The following is a 20,348-nucleotide window of genomic DNA, read 5'->3' as shown; positions in this document are numbered from 1 at the left end:
TTCTCAGCAAGTCAAGTATACCCTGCAGGGTTCGCCCAGAATATCATACATTTTTTTCATCCAAGTCTTTTCCAATACGTGTCCTCCTCATGCATTAATTTATTCATTGAATAGTGACTGCCTACTATGTGCCGGTCCCTGTGCTTGGTTCTGGTGCAATGGTGAGCCACACAGCCACTCCCTGAGGAGTTCATTGTCCGGTGAGGGAAGCAGACATCAATGAAAAACAAAGAATCACCAGAGTTTATCATAATCACCCAGAGTAGTGAGCGCTATGAAGGAACCATGTAGGACACTGAGGGATTAACAGAGACGTGTGATGCTGCTGGGAGTCCGAGAAGGCGTCCCTGAGGTGATGCTCATCCCGACATTGGATAAAGAGTAGGTGCCACAAGAGCTTGGGGGAGGGGGGAGAGCTTCCAGACAAAGGCCCTGAGGCCGGAGGGCACCTGAAGGCTCTGGGATCAGCCCGGGTGGCAGGTTGGCCGAGAGTGCTGAGATGGACTGGAGAAGGAAGTGGTTACAGCCAGTCGGTCAAGTCAGTAGACTGTCCTCGACCCGGAGGGCTCAGGGGAGCCCTGAGGGCTTTGAGGAACTCAAACAAGTCAGGAGCCCTCTGGACCAGGAGGGGCAAGAATGAAAACAGAAAAGCCTGGTGAGATATGCTATGGGCTGGACTGGTGTCACCACACAGAAATGCTGGGTCAAAAGAGACTGTATTTTTAAATTTTGCATTATGGAAAAAACTTTTAAATGTATAAATGCAGAGCTAACAGTATAATGAACTGCCCTGAACCCCTCATCCAACAGCCTCAACAACAATCAACTAAGGGCCAAGCTGGCTTCAGCTACACCCCACCCACGCCCCTCACCCCCCCGGATCATATTGAAGCAAGTCCCAGATGCCGTATTTTTCACCTGTAAATATTCCAGTATGAATCTTTACAAAAATAAGGACTCTTTTTTTCATCATATCCACATATCACACCTAAAAACAATTAGTGACAATATAAAGGGAAATTTTTAAGTCTTGATACTTATCGACAAACTACCATTCAGAAAAAATCATCCCCCCACCTTTACCAGCACTGGGTGTTGGAAGAAATGGATTTCCACAGGTGGCTCATCCTAAAACCTAAGAGCTAAACCTTAAATTCTAGGTTCATTTAATGAAAGGAGGCAGCTACACTAACAAGTCTGTGCAAACCTCTTGTACACACACAGCTGACACTCATGTGTGGCCAGCAACCAGGGGTTCAGAGACAGGAGGTGGGGAGCCCCAAGAGCCCCTGCTGACTTCCCAGGGCACATGCTTCATCTCCCACATTTGCCATGTGGCTGTGAGCCAAAGGCGCAGACTGAGAAAGGGCTTCCTTAGAGGTGAGAGATTCCAGAAGCAAACCACTGGAAACAGAGAAGGAAGGGTCATCAGGTCCTCCCTTCCACGGGCAGGTCTGCAGGCCAACACCTCCGCTGTTAGGCCTACAAGGGCTTCCCGTTTGAGCTGAAACCTGGGGACTACCTGTCTTCACCGTTCTCAGGTCTGCTCTCCTACCCCACAGTGAATCGTTGGCCTCACGTTCACACAAATATACAAAATCTACAACCCACACAGGTGGGTTTCCAGGTTCAGAGAGTGGTTCCATCTTCTGTAGTAAGATGGCAGCCTCCACAGTTCTCTGCCTAGTTCCCTGAGCTACCTGAGCCCTGGCCTTTACCCAGTCAGGTTGGACCTCCTAGTACAGCCTTCCATCCTCAGCCCTCAATAGAGGCCACTTTGCTTCTTCCGTGCCCTCCGCCCATTTACTGAGCCCTGCTATGTTCCAGGCATCACGCCAAGCCTGGGAGATGCAAAGGTGAATTAGACCCAGTTCTGTGCGGGAAGAGCTCACCATCTCCAAGAGAGGCAGTCACATAAACACAGTTCAGGGTGATCAGACAGAGAGATGCATTCAAGGTGTTGCTGTGGGAATTCAGCTCATGGAGCAAAGAGCTCTGTCTGCGAGAGGAAGGCTTCTTGGGGGACGTACCTTTAGAGCTGAGTCTTGAATGACACCTGGGAAAGTCAAAGTAGGGGAAGTTGTCCCATGGATCCAAAGTGAATTAATGCTCTTTGGACATGAGCAGAGAACATAGAACACCATATTTCTTTGATCCTGCAATTCCACTTCCACAATTTACCTGATAGATTTACTCACTCCTATGTGAAATGACACATGTTCAAGGAAACTTACTATAGCACCATTTGCAAAGCAAGATAATAATCTAAATATCCATCAGTATGGAGATCCGTTTCCTGTGCCTGCTGCAACAAAAACTACAAACTGGATGGCTTACCTCGACAGAAATTTATCCTCTCACAGTTCTGGTGGCCAGAAGTCTGAAACTGTATCACTGGCCTGAAATCAACACATTGGCAGGGTTGTGATCCCTCCAGAGGGTCTAAGAGAGAATCCTTTCCTGGCCTACTAAGGACCCGAGATTGCAGTTAGGGCCCACACAGAGGATCCAGAACAATCTCCCCATGGTAATTTAATCACACCTGCAAAGTCCTGTCTTGCCCTCAAGGTGACATTCACAGGTTCCAGGGATTTGGGCGTGGATCTCTTCCAGGGGGCCATTATTCAGCCACCCGGGGGATGCAGCCACACACTGGAATATCGTGCAGACATTAAAAAGAATGATTTCTGTGTACTAGTATGAGATGGACTCCAACGTATATTAAAAACTTAAATCAAAATGTACATTATTTATGTAATTTAAATATATAAAATTTAAATAATTTTTTAAAATTAAGTGAGAAAAGCAATGACTTCCAAGGATTGTGAGCAGCTCATAGAATTAAAATTAGAAAAGCAAGCACAGAGCAGTTTGTATGGTGTGCTACCAACCCATATAAACACTCTGTGTGTGTGTGTATGGATGTGTGTGTGTGTGTAATCTCCAGAAGCACGCACAATAAACTGACAATAATGGATGCTGCTGGGGAAGGGGGATGGGGAAGTGGGGGAGCAAAGGCAGGGAGAAGATTTTTCTCTGAATATCTTTTTTTTAAAATCAGGTTTCAGATGCAATTTACATATACCATACAATCCACCTATTTAAAGTGTACAATTCAATGGCATTTAGTACATTTGCAGAATTGTACAGCCATTACCACGATCAAATTTAGAACATTTTCATCGCCCCAGACCTATCAGCACTCACTGCAGCCCCAATTCCCCCAACTCCCACGCCCCCAGCCCTAGGAAACCACTAATCTACTTCCTGTAGATTCTCTAGATTTGCGTTTCCCAGACATTTCATGTAAATTGAATCATACAATATGTGGTCTTTGGTGTCTGGCTTCTTCAGTACTTCATTGCTTTGTATAGTTGAATAGCATTCCACTGTATGCACATACCCATTTATTTTATCAAATGATGCACATTTGGGTTGTTTACACTCCTTGGCTATTATGAATAATGCTGTTATGAACATTCATGTACGAGTTTTTGTGTGACTATGTTTTCATTCTCTTGGGTACATTCTCTGGGATTAGAATTGCTGGATCATACGGCAACTCTATGTTTAACTTTCTGGGAAACTGCCAGGCTGTTTCTGAGTGACTGCAGCATTTCACAGTCTTACCAGCAATGTTGGAGGTTTTCAGTTTCTCCATGCTCTTGCCGATACTTGTTGTTATCTGTTTTGGCTATAAGTCCTAGGGGGTATAAAGTGACATCTCGTCACGGTTCTGATTTGCATTTTGCTGATGGCTAAGGATGCTGAACATCTTTTCAGGTGATTATTGGCCATTTGTATCTCTTCTTTGAAGAAATGTCTATTCAGATCCCTTGACCATTTTTTAAATTGGGTTATTTTGTTGTTGTCGAGTTGTAAAAGTTCTTTACACATTCTAGATGTAAGTCCCTTACCAGATATATGATTTGTAAATATTTTCTCCCATTTTGTGGCTCTGAATACACTTTAATGCTTTTTGAATCTGGTGTATATGCATCTACTACTTATGAAAATTTAAATTATTTAAATTTTTTCAAGCAAGAAAAGAAATAAATTCAAAGGATAGAGGGTAGCTTGCAGAATCAGGAAGAGAAAAGTTGGAGAGCCAGGCCTGGACCAGGGCACTGCTGGAGGCATCCAGGAAGCAGGAACTACTGTTCTTTTTGTCAGGCCCACTGCTGGGATGAATGCATTCTGCTCCCCCTGGTATCCCTGCCATACTCCATTCAAAGCTCCAAGTCCTGGAGGGAGGGAATCTAGTTAGTCAAATTTGAGCCAGGCACCCACTCCTCGACACAGGAAAAGAAGGCAGAACAGCTTGATTTAAAGCCCAGACTTGACATAGTGGGGGAGAGGGAATTCCCCCAAGAGAAAATGAAGTAGAAGTCCACTCCGGATGCCAAGGAGCAGGTTCCACCACACCTGACCCAACTTAGGCAAATAAACTATCTAGACCAGCACCATCCAACAGAAATCCAATCAGAGTCATGTAGGTAATTTAAATTTTTCTGGTAGGCATAATAAGAAAGTAAAAAGAAATGGGTGAAATTAATTGTGGTAATACATCTTATTTAACATAATAAAAATATTATAATTTCAACATGTAACCAAAATAAAAATATTAATGAAATATTTAACATTATTTTTTGAACTAACTCCTCAAAATCTGATGTATAAGCACTTAACAGCACACCTCAGCAACCTGATACACTCTTATAGGCACCTTTGAACTTCCATTCGACCCAATACAACACAAGATGCAACTGTCTTTGGTACCCGGTTGTTCTTGCCTCTTCCGCAAAATGGGGAGATGGACAAAGTCCCAAGAGTCACTGTGTCCATGTCTGGCCAACAGACACAACATCCATCCTTGAAAGGTTTTGACTGCTCCTCAAATTCAGTGCCAGTCCCACTTGAATACATTTGTAAAGTTAACTTACAACAATATCCATACATAAAATAAGAAGAAAAGAGGGGGAAAAAGAAATTAGTTAATACACTAAGACACATAGCAAGCAAGGGAAAAAATGTGCATGGCTGCTACACAGAATCCCCAGTCTGCGATGGTCACAAGTCCACAGTTGATATCCATAACCTCCTTCTTCCTTTACTCATTCGTTCCATGTTCCCTTCACCCTCCACCAACAAATCAGCTGGTCAGGGTCCTTTACTTGCTGAAATGACTCAAACCTTCATTGCTGAAAGATCTGAATCCTCAGTGGCCCCACCTTTGTTGATTGCTTTAGTTTTCCATTAACTTTTACCACCTACACAGAAGTATTAAGAGGTACCCCAACGTAGCAGATGTAGTTCTTATGCCCCATTGTGTAGCAGCAACCCAATTTCCCCTTGTTTCAGAGGCACAAGGAGCCCAACGTGGCCAAGGGGCAGTCTCAGTTCAATGGAATCATCGTGGTGTCCCCTGATGGAAGCATTCCACCGTCAGAACTCTCAGGCCTTCCAATCAGCAGAGCTCAAAGTGACACAAGACAGGGGGAAATAATTCTGCAGGCAAGTTATTAACATAATAGTGACAGGAGTCCCTCCCATTTCCAAACCCTTGATTACTGTGGGAGAAACAGTCACAGATTCAAAGCACACAGTGCATCTGTAAGACAGAACCCCAACTTTCAGGCCGGCTGGTAACATAACCAGCTCTTCAGTAGGCCATCCCATAGTTCCAGCAGGACAACTGCTTCCAAGTTATAGGGCGTGCAGTGGGACTAGTGAATTCTTATGAATACAAATCTGTTGCTGTATTTAACATGGCTTTGAAATGAGTTCCCTGGTCAGAAGCAATATTGTATAGAAAGAACACCAGGACAATGAATGAGGTATGCTGGGAGCACACAAACGGTTGGGCTGGCAGAAGTATTTCAGAAGGGGGTGGCAAATCCATACCCAGAATAAGTGTCTATTCCAGTGAGGACCAAATCCATGTGCAGCCATGATGGAAGCCGTCCAGTGTAATCAATCTGCCTTCAGATGGCTGACTGACTGGTCCCCCCACCTCCAGGAATGGTAAACTCCTAAAATGTATGGAGGGCACTTCTTTCCCTCTTTTCCTCATCCACTCAACAATTTTCTGAGGCCCTCACGGTTCAGCCTTTAAGTGGCACTTCAGGGGCTGGGCTCTTGGCCACTGTGTCCAGCTCAAGGTTCTTGTACACAGGGACATGAAAAACGATATGGCTGCAACTGCCACCGCATCTCAAATAGAATGGCACAGCAAACAGAGCACTGGACGGGGAGTCCAGAGCACCTGACTTCTAGTGTTAGGTCAGCCATCAGCAGCCATGTGGCGGAATGGAGGCAAGTTGCCTCACTAGGCTCTGTTTCTCCATTTTTGAAGCTGAATGGAAGCCCCAGGATAGCAGGTACCACTGTGCACCAAAGTTGGCATGGTTGGACTGCACCCTTGGGTGCAGGCAACAAGGCAGTTAGTTGTCCGTGGAGGATTTTTTTCAATAATCAACTAATATTTGGTCTGCTTTTTATTGTTACCATATACCTGCAATTCTGAAGAATGTCAATGAGAGACACTTCTCACCAAAAAAAATCTTTTGTTTGCTTAAGTTCTACAATTGCTACCATTCCTATTGTTTTAATAATATACATAGAAGCTATCAATTAGCATGCTTTTACCACTTACCCTTAAATTAACATTATATTTTACATGGATATTAACTTGGAGAACTCCTAGTTATTCAGTTGGCACCAGATACACATGAACCCAGATACCTGTGCTTATTTCTACAGCTAGTTTATAATGGTTTGGAATCTTTTAAGCTTACTGCTGGCTAAAATGTAAACAAATAAATTAAAGACAAAGATTGAAGAGCGGGCCCACCCATCCTCTCTCTAATGCCTAATCAACTGGGAGACGGTCACCTCCGCCATCTAGTGGCAGAAATGGTGATTACAGGCACATGTACCCGTCCGTTCTCATCCTTGAAAAGCAGCTCCGTGGAATAGGGCAGTGAGATGTGGGGGCGACTGAGCACTTGAAATGTGGCTTATCTGAATTGAGTTGCACTGTAGGTGTAAAATGTATACTATATCTTGAAGACTTAATGCACAAGAGTAATGTAAAATATCTCAATTGTTTACAATGATTAAATACTGGGTTTGTATTGATTGCATGTTGAAATGATAATACTGGAGCTGGGAGGTTTAGACAAGCCAGCCCCAGGGCTGATTGCATCCCAGGTCTTTCTGGACAGCAATGAGCATGTCCCTCCACTTCTCGGGGCCTTAGTTTAATTCTCCTTAAAATGGATTGATGGATTAATTATCATGGGATTTTGATGATTAAATGTGATAAAGTATATAAAATTCCTGAAGAGCAGTGGATGCTCCGTAGAAGCTGGTTTCCTTCCTCTCTGAGCTGATCAAAGTGCCAGGAAAACTAGAGGAGTTGGCATCCCCTGGGCACCATCAGAGTCTTGATTTGCTTCCCTCTTCCCGCATTATTGCTAAGTTGCAGATGCCTTAGCTGAGTAATCAGGCTCCCTAATTGTGGAAGACCAGCTCCAGCTGTGACCCTCTTGGGCACCCCCACCTCTGTGCCAACTGTGCACCCAGCACCAGGCACCAGCTCACTCTGCGCCCCGCCAGGCAAGGCCAAATCTGCCTTCTGCCTAGGTGTCTCCTGGTCCGCACACCTGCCCCTCCCCTTCCCACAGTGAGCTGCCCTTCCCCTCCAGCCCCTGTGTTCCACATCCACGACTGGGCACAAACTGCTCACCCACTGCCACCTCTACATCAGCAGTTCTCAGTGTTGTCCCTGGCCCAGTAGCATCAGCATCACCCGGGGACTTCTCAGAAATGCAAACTCCTCAGCCTCAGACCACCTGAATCAGAAGCTCCAGGGGAAAGACTCAGCAATGCTGCAACACGGCCTCTAAGTGGTTCTGCTGCTGAAGTCCAAGCCGCTGCTCTACAAAGCCCCGGCCCTAAAGAATGTATAAATTCAGACAATATACAAGTTATATTTTTCTGCTACACATTGACATAAACACTATTAAAGTTTGAAGAGTTCATCCAAAGCACCACCTAAAAGTCATTTGAGGGAAACAATGCCTTAAGTGTGGCCTGGCCTCTCCCAGAACACACTCCGCCCACCTGCCCATCCCCCAGAGCTTCAGTTGCCCCTTTGACTCTCATCTCACTCCACACTTCCATCAGTACTACCTTCCTGGACCGTTCAGTACCACCCTTTCATCCACCCACCCGTGACTCTGACATCCCTAAGGACTCATAAAATGTCATCAGCCCAATAATGCATATGGGATGACTGAACTCTGGGCCAAGACGTCCACATCTGCTCCACAGCACCCCAGACCCCCTCATCACACACTCTGCTCCAAGCAGTACCTCCAGGAAGTACTGGCCCCTTCGCCCCAGTCTTTTCTCCTTCTCTCCAAGAACTAAACCCTTAAATCATTAGTCCTAGTTAAAAATAATCTCCTTCATGCCTCTCAAAATCTAGTCCAGGCTGATCTGTATTAGACACAGACACAGAGAGACACAGACACAGAGAGAGACACACACACACAGACACATATACACACTTTCTATTGGGGCATAATACACATTGAGAAAAGTACACATAAGTGTACAGTTCAATGAATTTTCACAAATTGAGCACACTTCTGTAACCAGCACCTCAGGACTTCCTACTGCCCACTGTCCACCCCCACCCCAAGAGTAAGCACTCCCCTGTTTTCTAATAGCCTAGATTCGTCTTGCCCATTTTTGTAAACGAAATCATACGCTATGTATTTTATGTCTGGTTTTCAGCCATATTGTTACAAATAATTGTAGATCATTTGTTCTCATGGCTGTGTAGTATTCACTGTATGAAGATTCCACTGTATTAGTTTTCTATTTCTGCTGTGACAAATTACTATGAATTTAGTGGCTTAATATCTTACAGCTCTGGTTGTCAGAGGTCAGAAACGGGTCTCATTGGGCTAAAATCAAGGTGTCAGCAGGGCCACATTCCTTCTGGAGGCTCGAGGGAAGAATCTGTTTCCTTACCTTTCCAGCTTGCTATGTAAGATGACATAGTCACAGGATGTGAACACCCAGGCGGTGGCCTTGTTCTGCCCGCCATATCCACCATGCATCGATCCACTGTACTAGTGCTGGGCATTTGGGTAGTTCCAGTACAAGTCTCTTGGTGAGCATATTTCTGTTGGATATAGACATGTCCGTGGAATAGCTGGGTTATAGGTTAGGCTTCAGCAGATGCTGCCAGTTTTTCCCGAAGTAGTTGGACCAATATGGCACTCTCATTAGTCATATATGAATTCCATTTGTGTTCTGTGTTGCAACACTTGGTATTTTCCATGGCTCTCACTGACATTAGACATTTCCTTGCCCCTCTGCGTTTCTTCATGACTGCAGGGCACAAGATATTCCACCCCAACCATCCACTCATTTCCACTGCTGTTCCCAGGAAGCAAAAACATTGTTGGAGAAAATCAGGCCATTTTCTGACCCAAACCACAAATGTGTGCGGATACCTGTGGGCACTTATGGCCATTCAACAAGCCTCTTACTTACAGAGTCTTATGATGCCAACAACTTCAGGGGCCATGTATATTCCATCCTCCCACTCAGAGTAGTTATGTCACAGGCAACATGCGCTGTCATGTGCCTTCCAGAAAAGCTTCCACAAATCTCTCAGTTGAACTCTGTGCCCCTCCTCTCTGCTTTGACAGCATTCGGCTCTACCTTGTCACCTCCCATGTCATATTACAATCCACCGTCTCTCCCACTGCACTGTGTCGCGGGGACAGAACCAAGATGATTGGACGTAGCTCCTGCCCTTGTGCCTATCACTCAGGCCAGAAAATTCTCCTGTGTCGATCAGTGAGAGGAACCACCACTCTCAGCACAGGAAGGAACCAAACAGGTTCTCTGACAGATGCTCCTTCTGTTGCTGGATGGGTCAGACTCAGTTCAGCACCTTTACTAAGAGCCTCCTCTATGCCAGGCACTACACTAGGCATTGTGGAAACAGAATATGAAGAAGAGCCCCTGCCTGCAGGGAAGTCAGGTCTCCAAAAGCCAGAATCACTCTTCTCATTTGCTGCCATGGGTCCCAGAAACAGAAACAAGAGTCCTCCCTCCGCCACCTGGAAACAGACAAGGTCAGGCAGGGAGTGAAAGGAGGCATAGCCTACACACACACTGCAACCTGGGAGACGGGATTAGTGACTCAAGTCGTCTCCTGTGATAGACATGAGAGGGTAGCCTGGGGCAGGCACGGGGGAGACTGCAAAGTGGCACGAGAGGACTTTCTGGAGGGAGGGGGTATCGCAAGCCTTAACTGGGGTGTTGGTTATAGGGGTGTACACATCTGTCAGAACTTGTCAAACAGTACGCTTAGTAGAGCTGATTTTAAAAGAGAGATGGAGTCAAGTCCCTGCACTACCTCTCAGTACTACTCACTGGATGGATCATCTCAGCCCCAAGCTGCTGTCTTCCCAAATTTCTGTTTCTGCTGTAAAACTAGTTTGATGATTTTCAGGCTCTGTTTAAACAAAATCTTACTCTAAGCCATAGGCAGGGAGCTCCATGGCTGAAGCGATGGTGGGGATCCGTGATGTCGTCCTCTGACCCCCATCTCCTCCTCACAAGGACACTGAGAGGGCACCATTACCACTAAGTTCCAACAGCTCTGACTGGCTCTGATTCTATGTCTGTCTCTGCTTCAGACTAAATATATCCCCTTTTCCTCCAAACCAGATGGTTTCTAGACTCCTCTGGAAAGAGGAGGCTTGGGAGAGGGAAGCAGAGACTAGGAAGAGAGCCATGCCTCTCCTCTCCGTCCTCCTCCTCTTCCTGGTTCATCCAACACAATTCACACAGCAAGTGTTCAAGAGTCTGCAGTACAAGACCTCTTATGAATGGTCGATTTCAGTTACATTCAAGTACTTAATAAAGCCTGGATTACTGGGGCATTAGGTTTCCACTAAACCCCAGGGGCTTTTCATCAGGGAGAGGCAGAAGGCCCTGGCCCTGGGCCTCTAACCTGAACAGAACGACTAATGGGGGACAGTGGGTCATGGCAGAGGGAGATTACAAGTTTAGTGTTCTCTTCATCTCTGAACAACTTCTCCTTCTGTCTGCTTTTAGAGAACTGTATCAGTAGTTCCCTGCACTTGAGAATCAGAAGAGCCTTATTAACACCCACAAATTTTGGTTTCCATACTTCAAAGCTACATTTTTATCCATATGGAAAATGCAGAACAAACATACACATTACCTGTTGTGAATTCACTAACTTAAAAAATATCGATGGATCACAACACAGAAAAACACTAAAGGGCAGGGCCCACTCTGGGAGAGACAGACACACACCCTGACTTAAAGTCCCCTTGCAGGAACCCCTGCGCCCCTCTGGGCTGCAGCCCACAGGTACACACCAATGAGCCAGACCACGCTGAGGAGTCCCATGGCCAGCCTTGGACGGCAGGAGCCAGTCCCAGAGAAGCCAAAGGATAAACCTGTCACTGCTTTTCCTCTGCCCTTCTCTCTCCTCTCTCCTCTCCAGGGTGGTCTCAGGACTAAAGGAAAAGAGGACATGTGGCCACAGGTGCCAATGGAGTTGAGGAATAGTTTCTAGGGGAGAAAGGACAACTAGGGTTAGAGCCCCAGAGGCTCTGGAAAATAGCAGTGTAACATAAGTCATTTATGCAACTTAGTATTTTCTAGCAACTACATTAAAAAGGTAAAAAGAAATAGGTAAAATTAATTTTAATGATACAATTTTATGACCCCAATGTATCCAAAATACCACTTCAACAAGTAATCAATATAAAAAAATGATTGAGACATTTTAATATTCTTTTGCCTACAAGTCTCTGAATCCTGGGATATATTCCACACTTAGAGAACATTTCAGTTTCGACTGGCCGCATACCAAGTGCTCAATATCCACATGTGGCCAGAGGCTACCGTATTGAACAGTGCAAATGGGACAGCAAAGAAATGAAGACAGACTCTCCCCAGGCAGTGCCCAGCAGTCAGGTGAGTGGGTGGAGCTGTGTTTCAGTGTCACCCACCCTCCTGTGTCTGAATGCCACTCCACCAGACACACAGCTGCTGTCATCCCGGAGCCAGCCATTCATCCCGGGCAGACCTGGGGCCCAGCCAGGAGCAGCAGAGCATCGTGCAGGAGAGGCCACGCGGGGCGTGGGGGCCAGACCCAGGCTGCGGAGAACTTGCGCTTGGCTCCCATGGTGGTTTTAAATCTCCTGAAGTGGTTGTTGTTTTCATGACTTGACATTTCCTTCCTGGCTCCTGTAGACATTGTCAGGGTCTTAGGTAACCCTTTTATAAGACCACAGTTCCTAAAATCAGGCAGCCCTGGATGTTAACCTTGACTCTACCACTTTTTAGCTGAGAATAGATATATTAAACTCTTCACATGAGTCTTTTACTAGAAAATTGGAGATAACAGTACTTCCCCAAGATGTATGACTTTAATGAGACAAGGAATTATCTGGCTAGCACAAAGCGTGGTACATGAGCACCCAATAAATTGTGGCATTAATTTTTCATTCACAGACTTGAAGTACTTACAGCCCCTTCCGTATTTCTCTTCCAACATTGGAAAACTGGAAAGTATGTGGGCAGGAGGAGCTCTTAAAAACATCCCCCACGTCTGTACATTGGTGTGGAGGAATGGCTTCTGTGCTCACAATTTTTAGACAGTCTATTTCTCTTCTCCATGGCCCACAGGTTTGGTTCAACTGAATTAAGCACTTCTCGGTACCAAGCACTGAAAATTTCAAGACTGATTTATGGGAACAAAAAGGGAAAGCTAGCAATGACACCAAGGACCCCTCCTGCTAACCTCCATGCTGGTTCCTAGGTGGAAGACTCTCAGTATCTGGGCACTGGACGCTACCAATAAAGGATAAGATATTAATGATTAACCTGAACCAAGGATTAGCCATTGCTCAATCCCAATTTTTGTTGTTTTTGCTTTTTACGGGGAAATGAAGAGACTGGGACTTACATGAAGCATCTCAGCAAGCAGGATGGTCCCACAAAAACCTTCTAGCCTGGGGTTCAGTCCAGGCTTCTTCACCATTCCTGTTCCTGTATGCTTCTAATCCAGGAATTTAGGTGGCAGCAAAAGTGGGCAGCCTGCCACAGGGGCCAAGGCCGTGAACTGGCCTGGGAGTGGGGAGACTAAGGAAGACTCTTCCCAGTTTTCTCTTTTCCCATCTCCCCTTCCTGCTGTCTAATGCGTGTCTCCTTCTCCATTCCTTTCTGTGATTCAGCAATTAATGATTTTGTGCTCAGCACTGTACGAGGCATTTTGATTCTATTTTTTAAGATAACTCCTGTTCCTCCACCCTTTTTCTTTCACAATACTCAGCTTCCCATGTACTATCTGTAAGAGCCCCGCCATAGTTCACTTTCAAGAACAGACCTGGCTCCTTTTTCTACAGTAAATAATACGAGATGGTCCTTGGGGATGAAAAGAGGAACAGTTGTGAGCAGCACCTAGGGAGCTAACACAGCACGAGAGGAGCGCATGGGCAGGTGACAGAGCAAAGACAGCAGCAGAGTTTTTATTTCTATTCTGGTTGTAAATAACTCCTTTATTATCAAAAATAACTATGTCAGCATCGATAAGCTGCTGATTATAAAGTGCATCCTTGGCAGAGAGAGAATTAACATTTAATGAATACTTGCTATCTGCCAGGCATTGTGGAAGGCTAGCAGTTCTCAGTATTCAGTGGTCAAGGACTCCTCTGGGATTCTTGTGGAAACCCTGAAATCTCCCCCTTAGAAAAATTCAAACGCACACAAAATTTTACATAGAATTACAGGGGCAAAAGATTCCTGAAGCACAATCACAGACTCCAGATCAAACCTTTTGTGCTAAGCCCTTCCATCTGAGAGATGATACCATTGTCCCCACCTTACACATGAGGGACATGCCCAAGCATGCCCAAGCACTTATAAACATAAGTGGCAGAAACACTGGTCAACCAGAGTTGTGTAAACACTACAACTTGCTGGCCTGGTGAAAATGTCACTTGGTTTTTACTGTGACTATAACTATCACTACTTATTTTTAAACGAAGAAATAAAGATCATGTAAGAAACTGAAATCTGTGCAAAGCATCCTAGACTCAGCCAAGGGAAATTAGAAAGCTCAAAATTCCCAGAGGTTCCAATCCACTTTGTATCAGCCAAAAGCCCTACTCCCCCTGAACCCACGTACCCAGCTGGAAAACAAGCCAAAGATTCGCTTTTCTTAGGTTTCATTATCCTCAGAACAAGAGGCAACCTCTATCATAATGTCTCAGTAAAACTGGAAAAAAATGTTTTAAAGAGGCAACCTCTCTTTAAAATAATCCATCAGTCAAATGTGAATTAAGAGACCAAAGTCTATGGATATGGAACAAAAGAAATTTAATTTCAGAATATTACATGAATAGAAAAGAAAAACGATGCATGTTTCTTTACAGTTACATATATATATATATAGGATATAGTCAAATAAGAACAAAAAAATTAAAAATGGTGAAACAGTTAAGAAACCTCGTTTCTCTTGCTGAGCGAGCTGGGGAACAGTGCAAAGGCAACCCTTGCTATGAAGAAAGGACCCTGGGGCAGAAGTGTTTTTCCCAACAGGTTCTGCTGGTCCCCAGACATGTCTGCGGGAGTGCTCAAGGGCTCTTTAGCACCTGCTGTGGCCTCCCACACTCCAGTTTCCATGGTAACCCAAGTATTCAGGCTGTTAAGCACTCCACCTCCTCAGTAGCCCTTCCATCTACTCTCCACCTGTGGAAAGACCCCAGCATTGGCTGTTTAGGAAAGCCAGCTTTTCTATAGTGAGTTTTAGATTGGATTCGTTATCACTGGTCTGAAAGGCTTGTGCATCTCAGAAACCTAAATTTTCCCCAAATTCTAGGGCAATCCTGCCAATTGCTGGTTTGGATCAAGGTCCTGTCTTCAGTACCAAGGCTTCAAGATGGAGGAGGGCAGCGATGAGGCTCTCTCCTGGGAAAGTTCTATTTAGAAAGACTTCAGAATGAGAACTGTCAGCTTCAAGCATCTGTGTGAGGCCCTGTATGAAGCGAGGAAGCAGATAAAGTCTAGAGGAGCCCGTCCCCAAAGAAGATTTCCCCAGTTATGCATGGCCACACAGCTAGTCACTGTGGGGCACAGTCCCAGTGACCACAGGTTCTCCTAGAAGGCAGTGTTTTAAACCGTATCCGAACATCGGTTCCTGTGGGGAAAGCTGAACAGAAACGCTGCTGTTCCAGAGGAGAGAATGGCTCTGCTCTGACACTCTGGGACTGACCGGCTTCCTTACAGGCCAACAAAACAGCCACCCCTGGAACACCCAATGGTCATGGCAGTTAACCCTGCACTACACTTCCCAAGGGTACCCCCTTGTCATTCCTGACTGACTCTGGAAGGACATGCAGGGTAATGAGCATGTGGAGGATCAAATGCAGTTTCAGCTCTGATGCATCATGTTCCAGCTCCTTCAATATGTTTTGGCACTCAGGTACAATCAGTATCTCCTAATCCTCTTTCACTACTGCAGTGGAGTTTTTCAAACTAGATTCATTGGTCCCAGTGCAACAGTCCATCATTGTAAAAGGTTCAAAACTCTACTGCCCAAGATTTTCACTGATTGAACCAGTGTAGCTCACCCAGTGCAGATCTGAATCAAGGAGGTGGTCTGTGTTTTTATGCTTGAGCCCTCTGGCACAAACACACTGCCCCATACTGACATCACATCAAAACCCACTGTAACTGACCCCAGAAAGAAATACGATTTTAAAAGTCATAAGAGGCATTTCCAAAGAGACTGTTCCAACATAAAAAATAAACATAACAAAACAGATTAAAAAAATTTTTAAATACTGGCTCAATAATACCTGCCCACTAAGTCAGAAGGATGACAGTAAGCCTCCTGTGGCAAATGTCAAAAGGGTTTTTGTCTTTGCGTTCCCCATAAGATTCCACAGGATTAGAACAATTGCATATTATAAGGCAGAAGGTTATGCTATTTATTTCTCAAATTTGGATTCCAACTGGATCACAGCTTCTGTTAAAAAAAAAACTGACCTATCATACCCTTACAGCAAGCGAAAGCATATTTAATAAATAAATGAAACACACATCCCCAAATACACACATAAACTGCCCAAAGGGGCGAGCTATATAAAAGCACATGCATGTGACAAACATCTTTTACACCCTAGCCCCGGAACACTCGCCTGGATTACCAACTGCATTCAGCCAAAGAACAGCTCCCAAATCTCAGCTACCTTCCTCAAACAACCACAGAATGAACTCCATGACTAGGAGGTATCTGGTCACTGCTCTGTTCTACTTATGCCAGACCATGTTAGCAGACCACACCACTCTGGGATGAGACACTTAGACAAAGAAAGAAAGGAAGTAATAGAGTTAAGGGGAGAACACTACCCTGGCCTGATCATACTAAAAGGGGTTTCTGTTTGAACTCACTGACAGGTGGTGCAAGGAATTTTATAAGAAAAAAAGTCAAACAGAAACCTACACAAATGAACCTGCTAATAACTATTTAGAAGAATGATATAAAACTGCTCCAGAGAAAGGGTCTTCTAAGCACTTTTACACTCCTAACCATCTACTGTTCACGATCTATCACGTCGGATGGCCAGATTTTACAGTCTTCTCTACTGCTGTTACTGCAGCAGAAAAAAACAGAAAGTGTGGAAGAGAGGACTGACACCCGGACACAAAACCAAACTGTGCTCCCCAGCATCATCTTTTATTTCAGCAATAACACAGCACTTCAACAGTTTAAAAATAGGTCAGCCAGTCATAGTTTGCTGGGCAACTGTCTCCCCACTGAGGCCTGACTCAACCCTGGCACACAGGGTGTGAGAACGGTTACACACCTAACAGAGCAGGCACAAACCGAACATTCTCACCTGCCCTGCTCTCTCTGGGCAGTGAGTTCTCACACTAGATCAAAGCCATGACATTGCTCACCTCAAACACATGTGAACATCCCCAACCCAGTCAAAGCTCCAGGCCATCCCCAAATTACTCCCTGTGCCCACTGTGACAGGGAGAAGGGCGTGCAGCAACCCCCCTTGAACGTTGTGATAAGCCACAACTGCTTCCAAATGAGAATGTTCTCTCCTTTAAATCTCTCAGCCCTGCAGTGACTGATGCTCACTTCCTTCTCTGATTCCAGCTTGCTCTCAGGAGACAGTCCAGCTTGCAAACCTGATTCCTTAGAAGGATGCAATATAATCCCACCCGAAAGGAATCATCTTGCACACAAAGCCAACCCCATCCTAGTCCCACTACAGAACTTCCACTACATACAGGAATTTCAGCAAAGCTCTATTAAGCTGTTGATGACGCTCCTTGAGTCACAGTGATTTGGTGAAGTGTTGGCATCACACTGGCACCAGAGATGTTTTAGGCAAGAGCAAACTGAATGAAGGAAATGAGTTCAGCAACCACACAACTATTTTGACATGAGGAAAAGGCAAGAGGGGGAGGGAAAGAGGACAAGGAGAGGGAAGAAGGGACACAGTTTAATATTATTTGTTAAAATAATGTATCCTTCTAAATTCTCTTTTTTCAACACTATAGGCCAAATACCCCACAATCTCAGGCCCAAGAAATGATAAAAATTTTCCAGGAAAATTATAAATTCTTTGGACACAAACAGGTATTAAGGAACATAGCCTCATAAGATAAAGAGCTTTCTCCAAACTTAACATGAAAAAGAGGGTAAAGACATTTGGCTTAGAGCCCATTTAAGATTATCTATCCAAAAAATGGCTTTTAAAAAAATAAACAAAAAACAAATAAACAAGAAGCAATAACCAAAAGATCCCCCAACACTATCAATACAGAGAAAAGTCCAAAATATCAGTTAAAAATAACATCAATCCACTAGGAATGACCGTACTTCTTTTTTTTAAATCACTGGCAGTTGAGCACAAATTTCAAATTTTTAAAAAAACAGAATCTGCCTAAACAAATACATGGAATAAGCACTGGAGTCTGCCTGGTTCTACTCATTTACTGTGCTGGGTAAGCTGGTTTGGCTGGTTAGTGGTATCCCCATAACATTTTGTTTAAATGGGAGAGAAAGAGCAGCACTAGCACTGGTTCAGCAGGCAGAGTGTGCAGACATCACCCACTGAGCGGGTAGAGGTGTCAGTCAGGTCACAGGGTTAGCCGGCATTCACAGTTCGACGCGCAGCAAGCAAGCCGCACGTCCAGGCCTCTCTATGAGCGGTGATGACGCCTGGCCCGCGACAGAGAAAACTGGGTGGACAACAGGAGAACTCTGGATCCTTCAGAGGAACCCTACGCTGAAAGAGAAAAAGAAGCATTAAACACATTTAGAAATATTTCTTTTTGTGAATATCCCACCTAAAAGCTAGGGAAATCTATACTTAATATTTTCTATAAAATATGGGTCAAAGAGGATAATTGAGAATTTTTTACTCTCTACCAAGTAAACATCACTTTGTCCTCTTGCACTAATCTCAGTTCATTAAATCATCTTAATAGCAATGACAGCTACCTTCACTAAGGGCACATTTTATGCCAGACATTGTCTCATTTATCCTCACAAAAACCTATGCATAAGGTAATGCTCCTGCCATTTTACAAGTGAAAAATCTAAAGCCTACACAAATGAACTTGCCCTAAGATACCTAGCTATTAAGAAATAAGGCTGGGAATTGAACCCAAGCCTAACTGAATGCAAAACTCATGTTCTCACCAGCACTACACCTTTTGCCTATGAATTGTTTACTAAATGCCTACTAGATGCAAGGCACTGTCATTACTGGGAGGAAAAGAAGAAGATGGGGGCCAACTAAGTGAAGTTAGCCAGACAGAGAAAGAAAAATATCATATATCACTTATATGTGGAATCTAAAATATGATACAAATGAACTTATGTACATAACAGAAAGAGATTCACAGATATAGAAAACAAACTTATAGTTACAAAAGGTGGGGGATGGATAAATTAGGAGGTTGGGATTAGCAGATACAAACTACTATATATAACAGATAAACAACAAGGTCCTACTGTATAGCAGAACTATATTCAATATCTTGCAATAAACCATAATGAAAAAGAATATGGATCTATATATAGCTGAATCACGATGCTATACACCAGAAACTAATACAACATTGTAAATCAAAAAAATTAAAATTTAAAAAAATATGAAAAAAAATATATGTATAACTGAATCACTTTTCTGTACACCAGAAACTAACACAACATTGTAAATCAACTATACCTCAATTAAAAAAAAAAAAAAGACAGAGGCCACAAATATAGTCTTAAGTCTGGCCTTTGTCTTCCAGAAGAGAAACTAGCTACAGAGGTAGGACAATACATGTAAAGTAATTAACTACAATAAATCACATTAAATATCAACATTTTAGTAGTGTCAATAAGGGTTCAAAGGAAAAAATATATCTGGCAGAGTTAGCCAAAGAAGGTTTCAAAGAGGAGGTAGGGGTTTAGGCTGGGCTTTGAACAATTGGTAAAATTCTGACTGCTGAAAATAATGGCCATTAATAAGCAGGTGCCGAATCAGCAGTTCTCACCTGCGGATGATCTTGCTCCCTTCTCTGCAGGGGACATTTGGCAATGTCTGGAGGCATTTTTGGTTGTCACAACTAGGGGAAGGGTGCTACTGGCATCTACTGGGTAGAGACCAGGGATGCTACTACACAGCATACAATGCACAGGACAGCTCCCCACGACAAAGAGTATCTGATCTAAAATGTCAATAGTGCCAAGCTGAGAAACCCTGTGCCAAATAAATGTCTTTTGGAATACACTATTGATAATGATAATAAAATTTCATTATCTTCTTCAAAAAATATTTGTTCCTTTTATAAAATCACCATCAAAAAAATCTAGGATTGCATTCACTGTGTAAAAATAGATGGCACTTGGATCTGTGGGCTTGGAGACTGAATAGAGTTCAGATCTGGAGATGCAGGCTTGGAAGCAGGTATCATACAGAGAACAGAACTGAGCTACAGAAGTAGACCAAGCTGCTAAGAGAGGGGAAAGCAAGAGCAGGGTCAAGGAGAGAACTTAAGACAGGGCACTAAAGACATGAAGAGGTGGAGAGGTAGGCGGACGACAGTAAACTACTGCGGAGATGGAAAGAACTCAAGAGAAAGGAGAAGGAGAATAGCATGACATTATGACAGCCAGGGAAGGTGTTCCTAGATAGAGGAAGTGAGCAGGGAGCGGGAAAAGTGAAAATGCCGCTGCCTCATTTGGTGGGAGGTCATTC

At 44.2% G+C, this 20,348-nt stretch overlaps 1 protein-coding gene across 3 annotated transcripts in view; it reads right to left on the bottom strand.

Moving 5' to 3' along the window:
* Positions 1-14,434: 14,434 nt before the first annotated feature.
* Positions 14,435-20,348, bottom strand: part of ARHGAP19 (Rho GTPase activating protein 19) — a 46,896-nt gene continuing 40,982 nt past the window's right edge. For 2 of the 3 annotated variants that reach the window (XM_010971118.3, XM_045507429.2), the window contains exon 12: positions 18,248-18,383. In XM_010971118.3, the coding sequence (XP_010969420.1) occupies positions 18,379-18,383 (5 nt within the window). In that variant the 3' untranslated portion in view covers positions 18,248-18,378. Of the gene's footprint in view, positions 18,384-20,348 lie in introns of all 3 variants that reach the window. The other variant, XM_045507430.2, reaches the window with a different exon arrangement.

Source organism: Camelus bactrianus, chromosome 11, assembly GCF_048773025.1.
Source record: "Camelus bactrianus isolate YW-2024 breed Bactrian camel chromosome 11, ASM4877302v1, whole genome shotgun sequence".
Classification (NCBI taxonomy): Eukaryota; Metazoa; Chordata; class Mammalia; order Artiodactyla; family Camelidae; genus Camelus; species Camelus bactrianus.
This window is presented reverse-complemented; position numbering and strand designations above follow the sequence as displayed.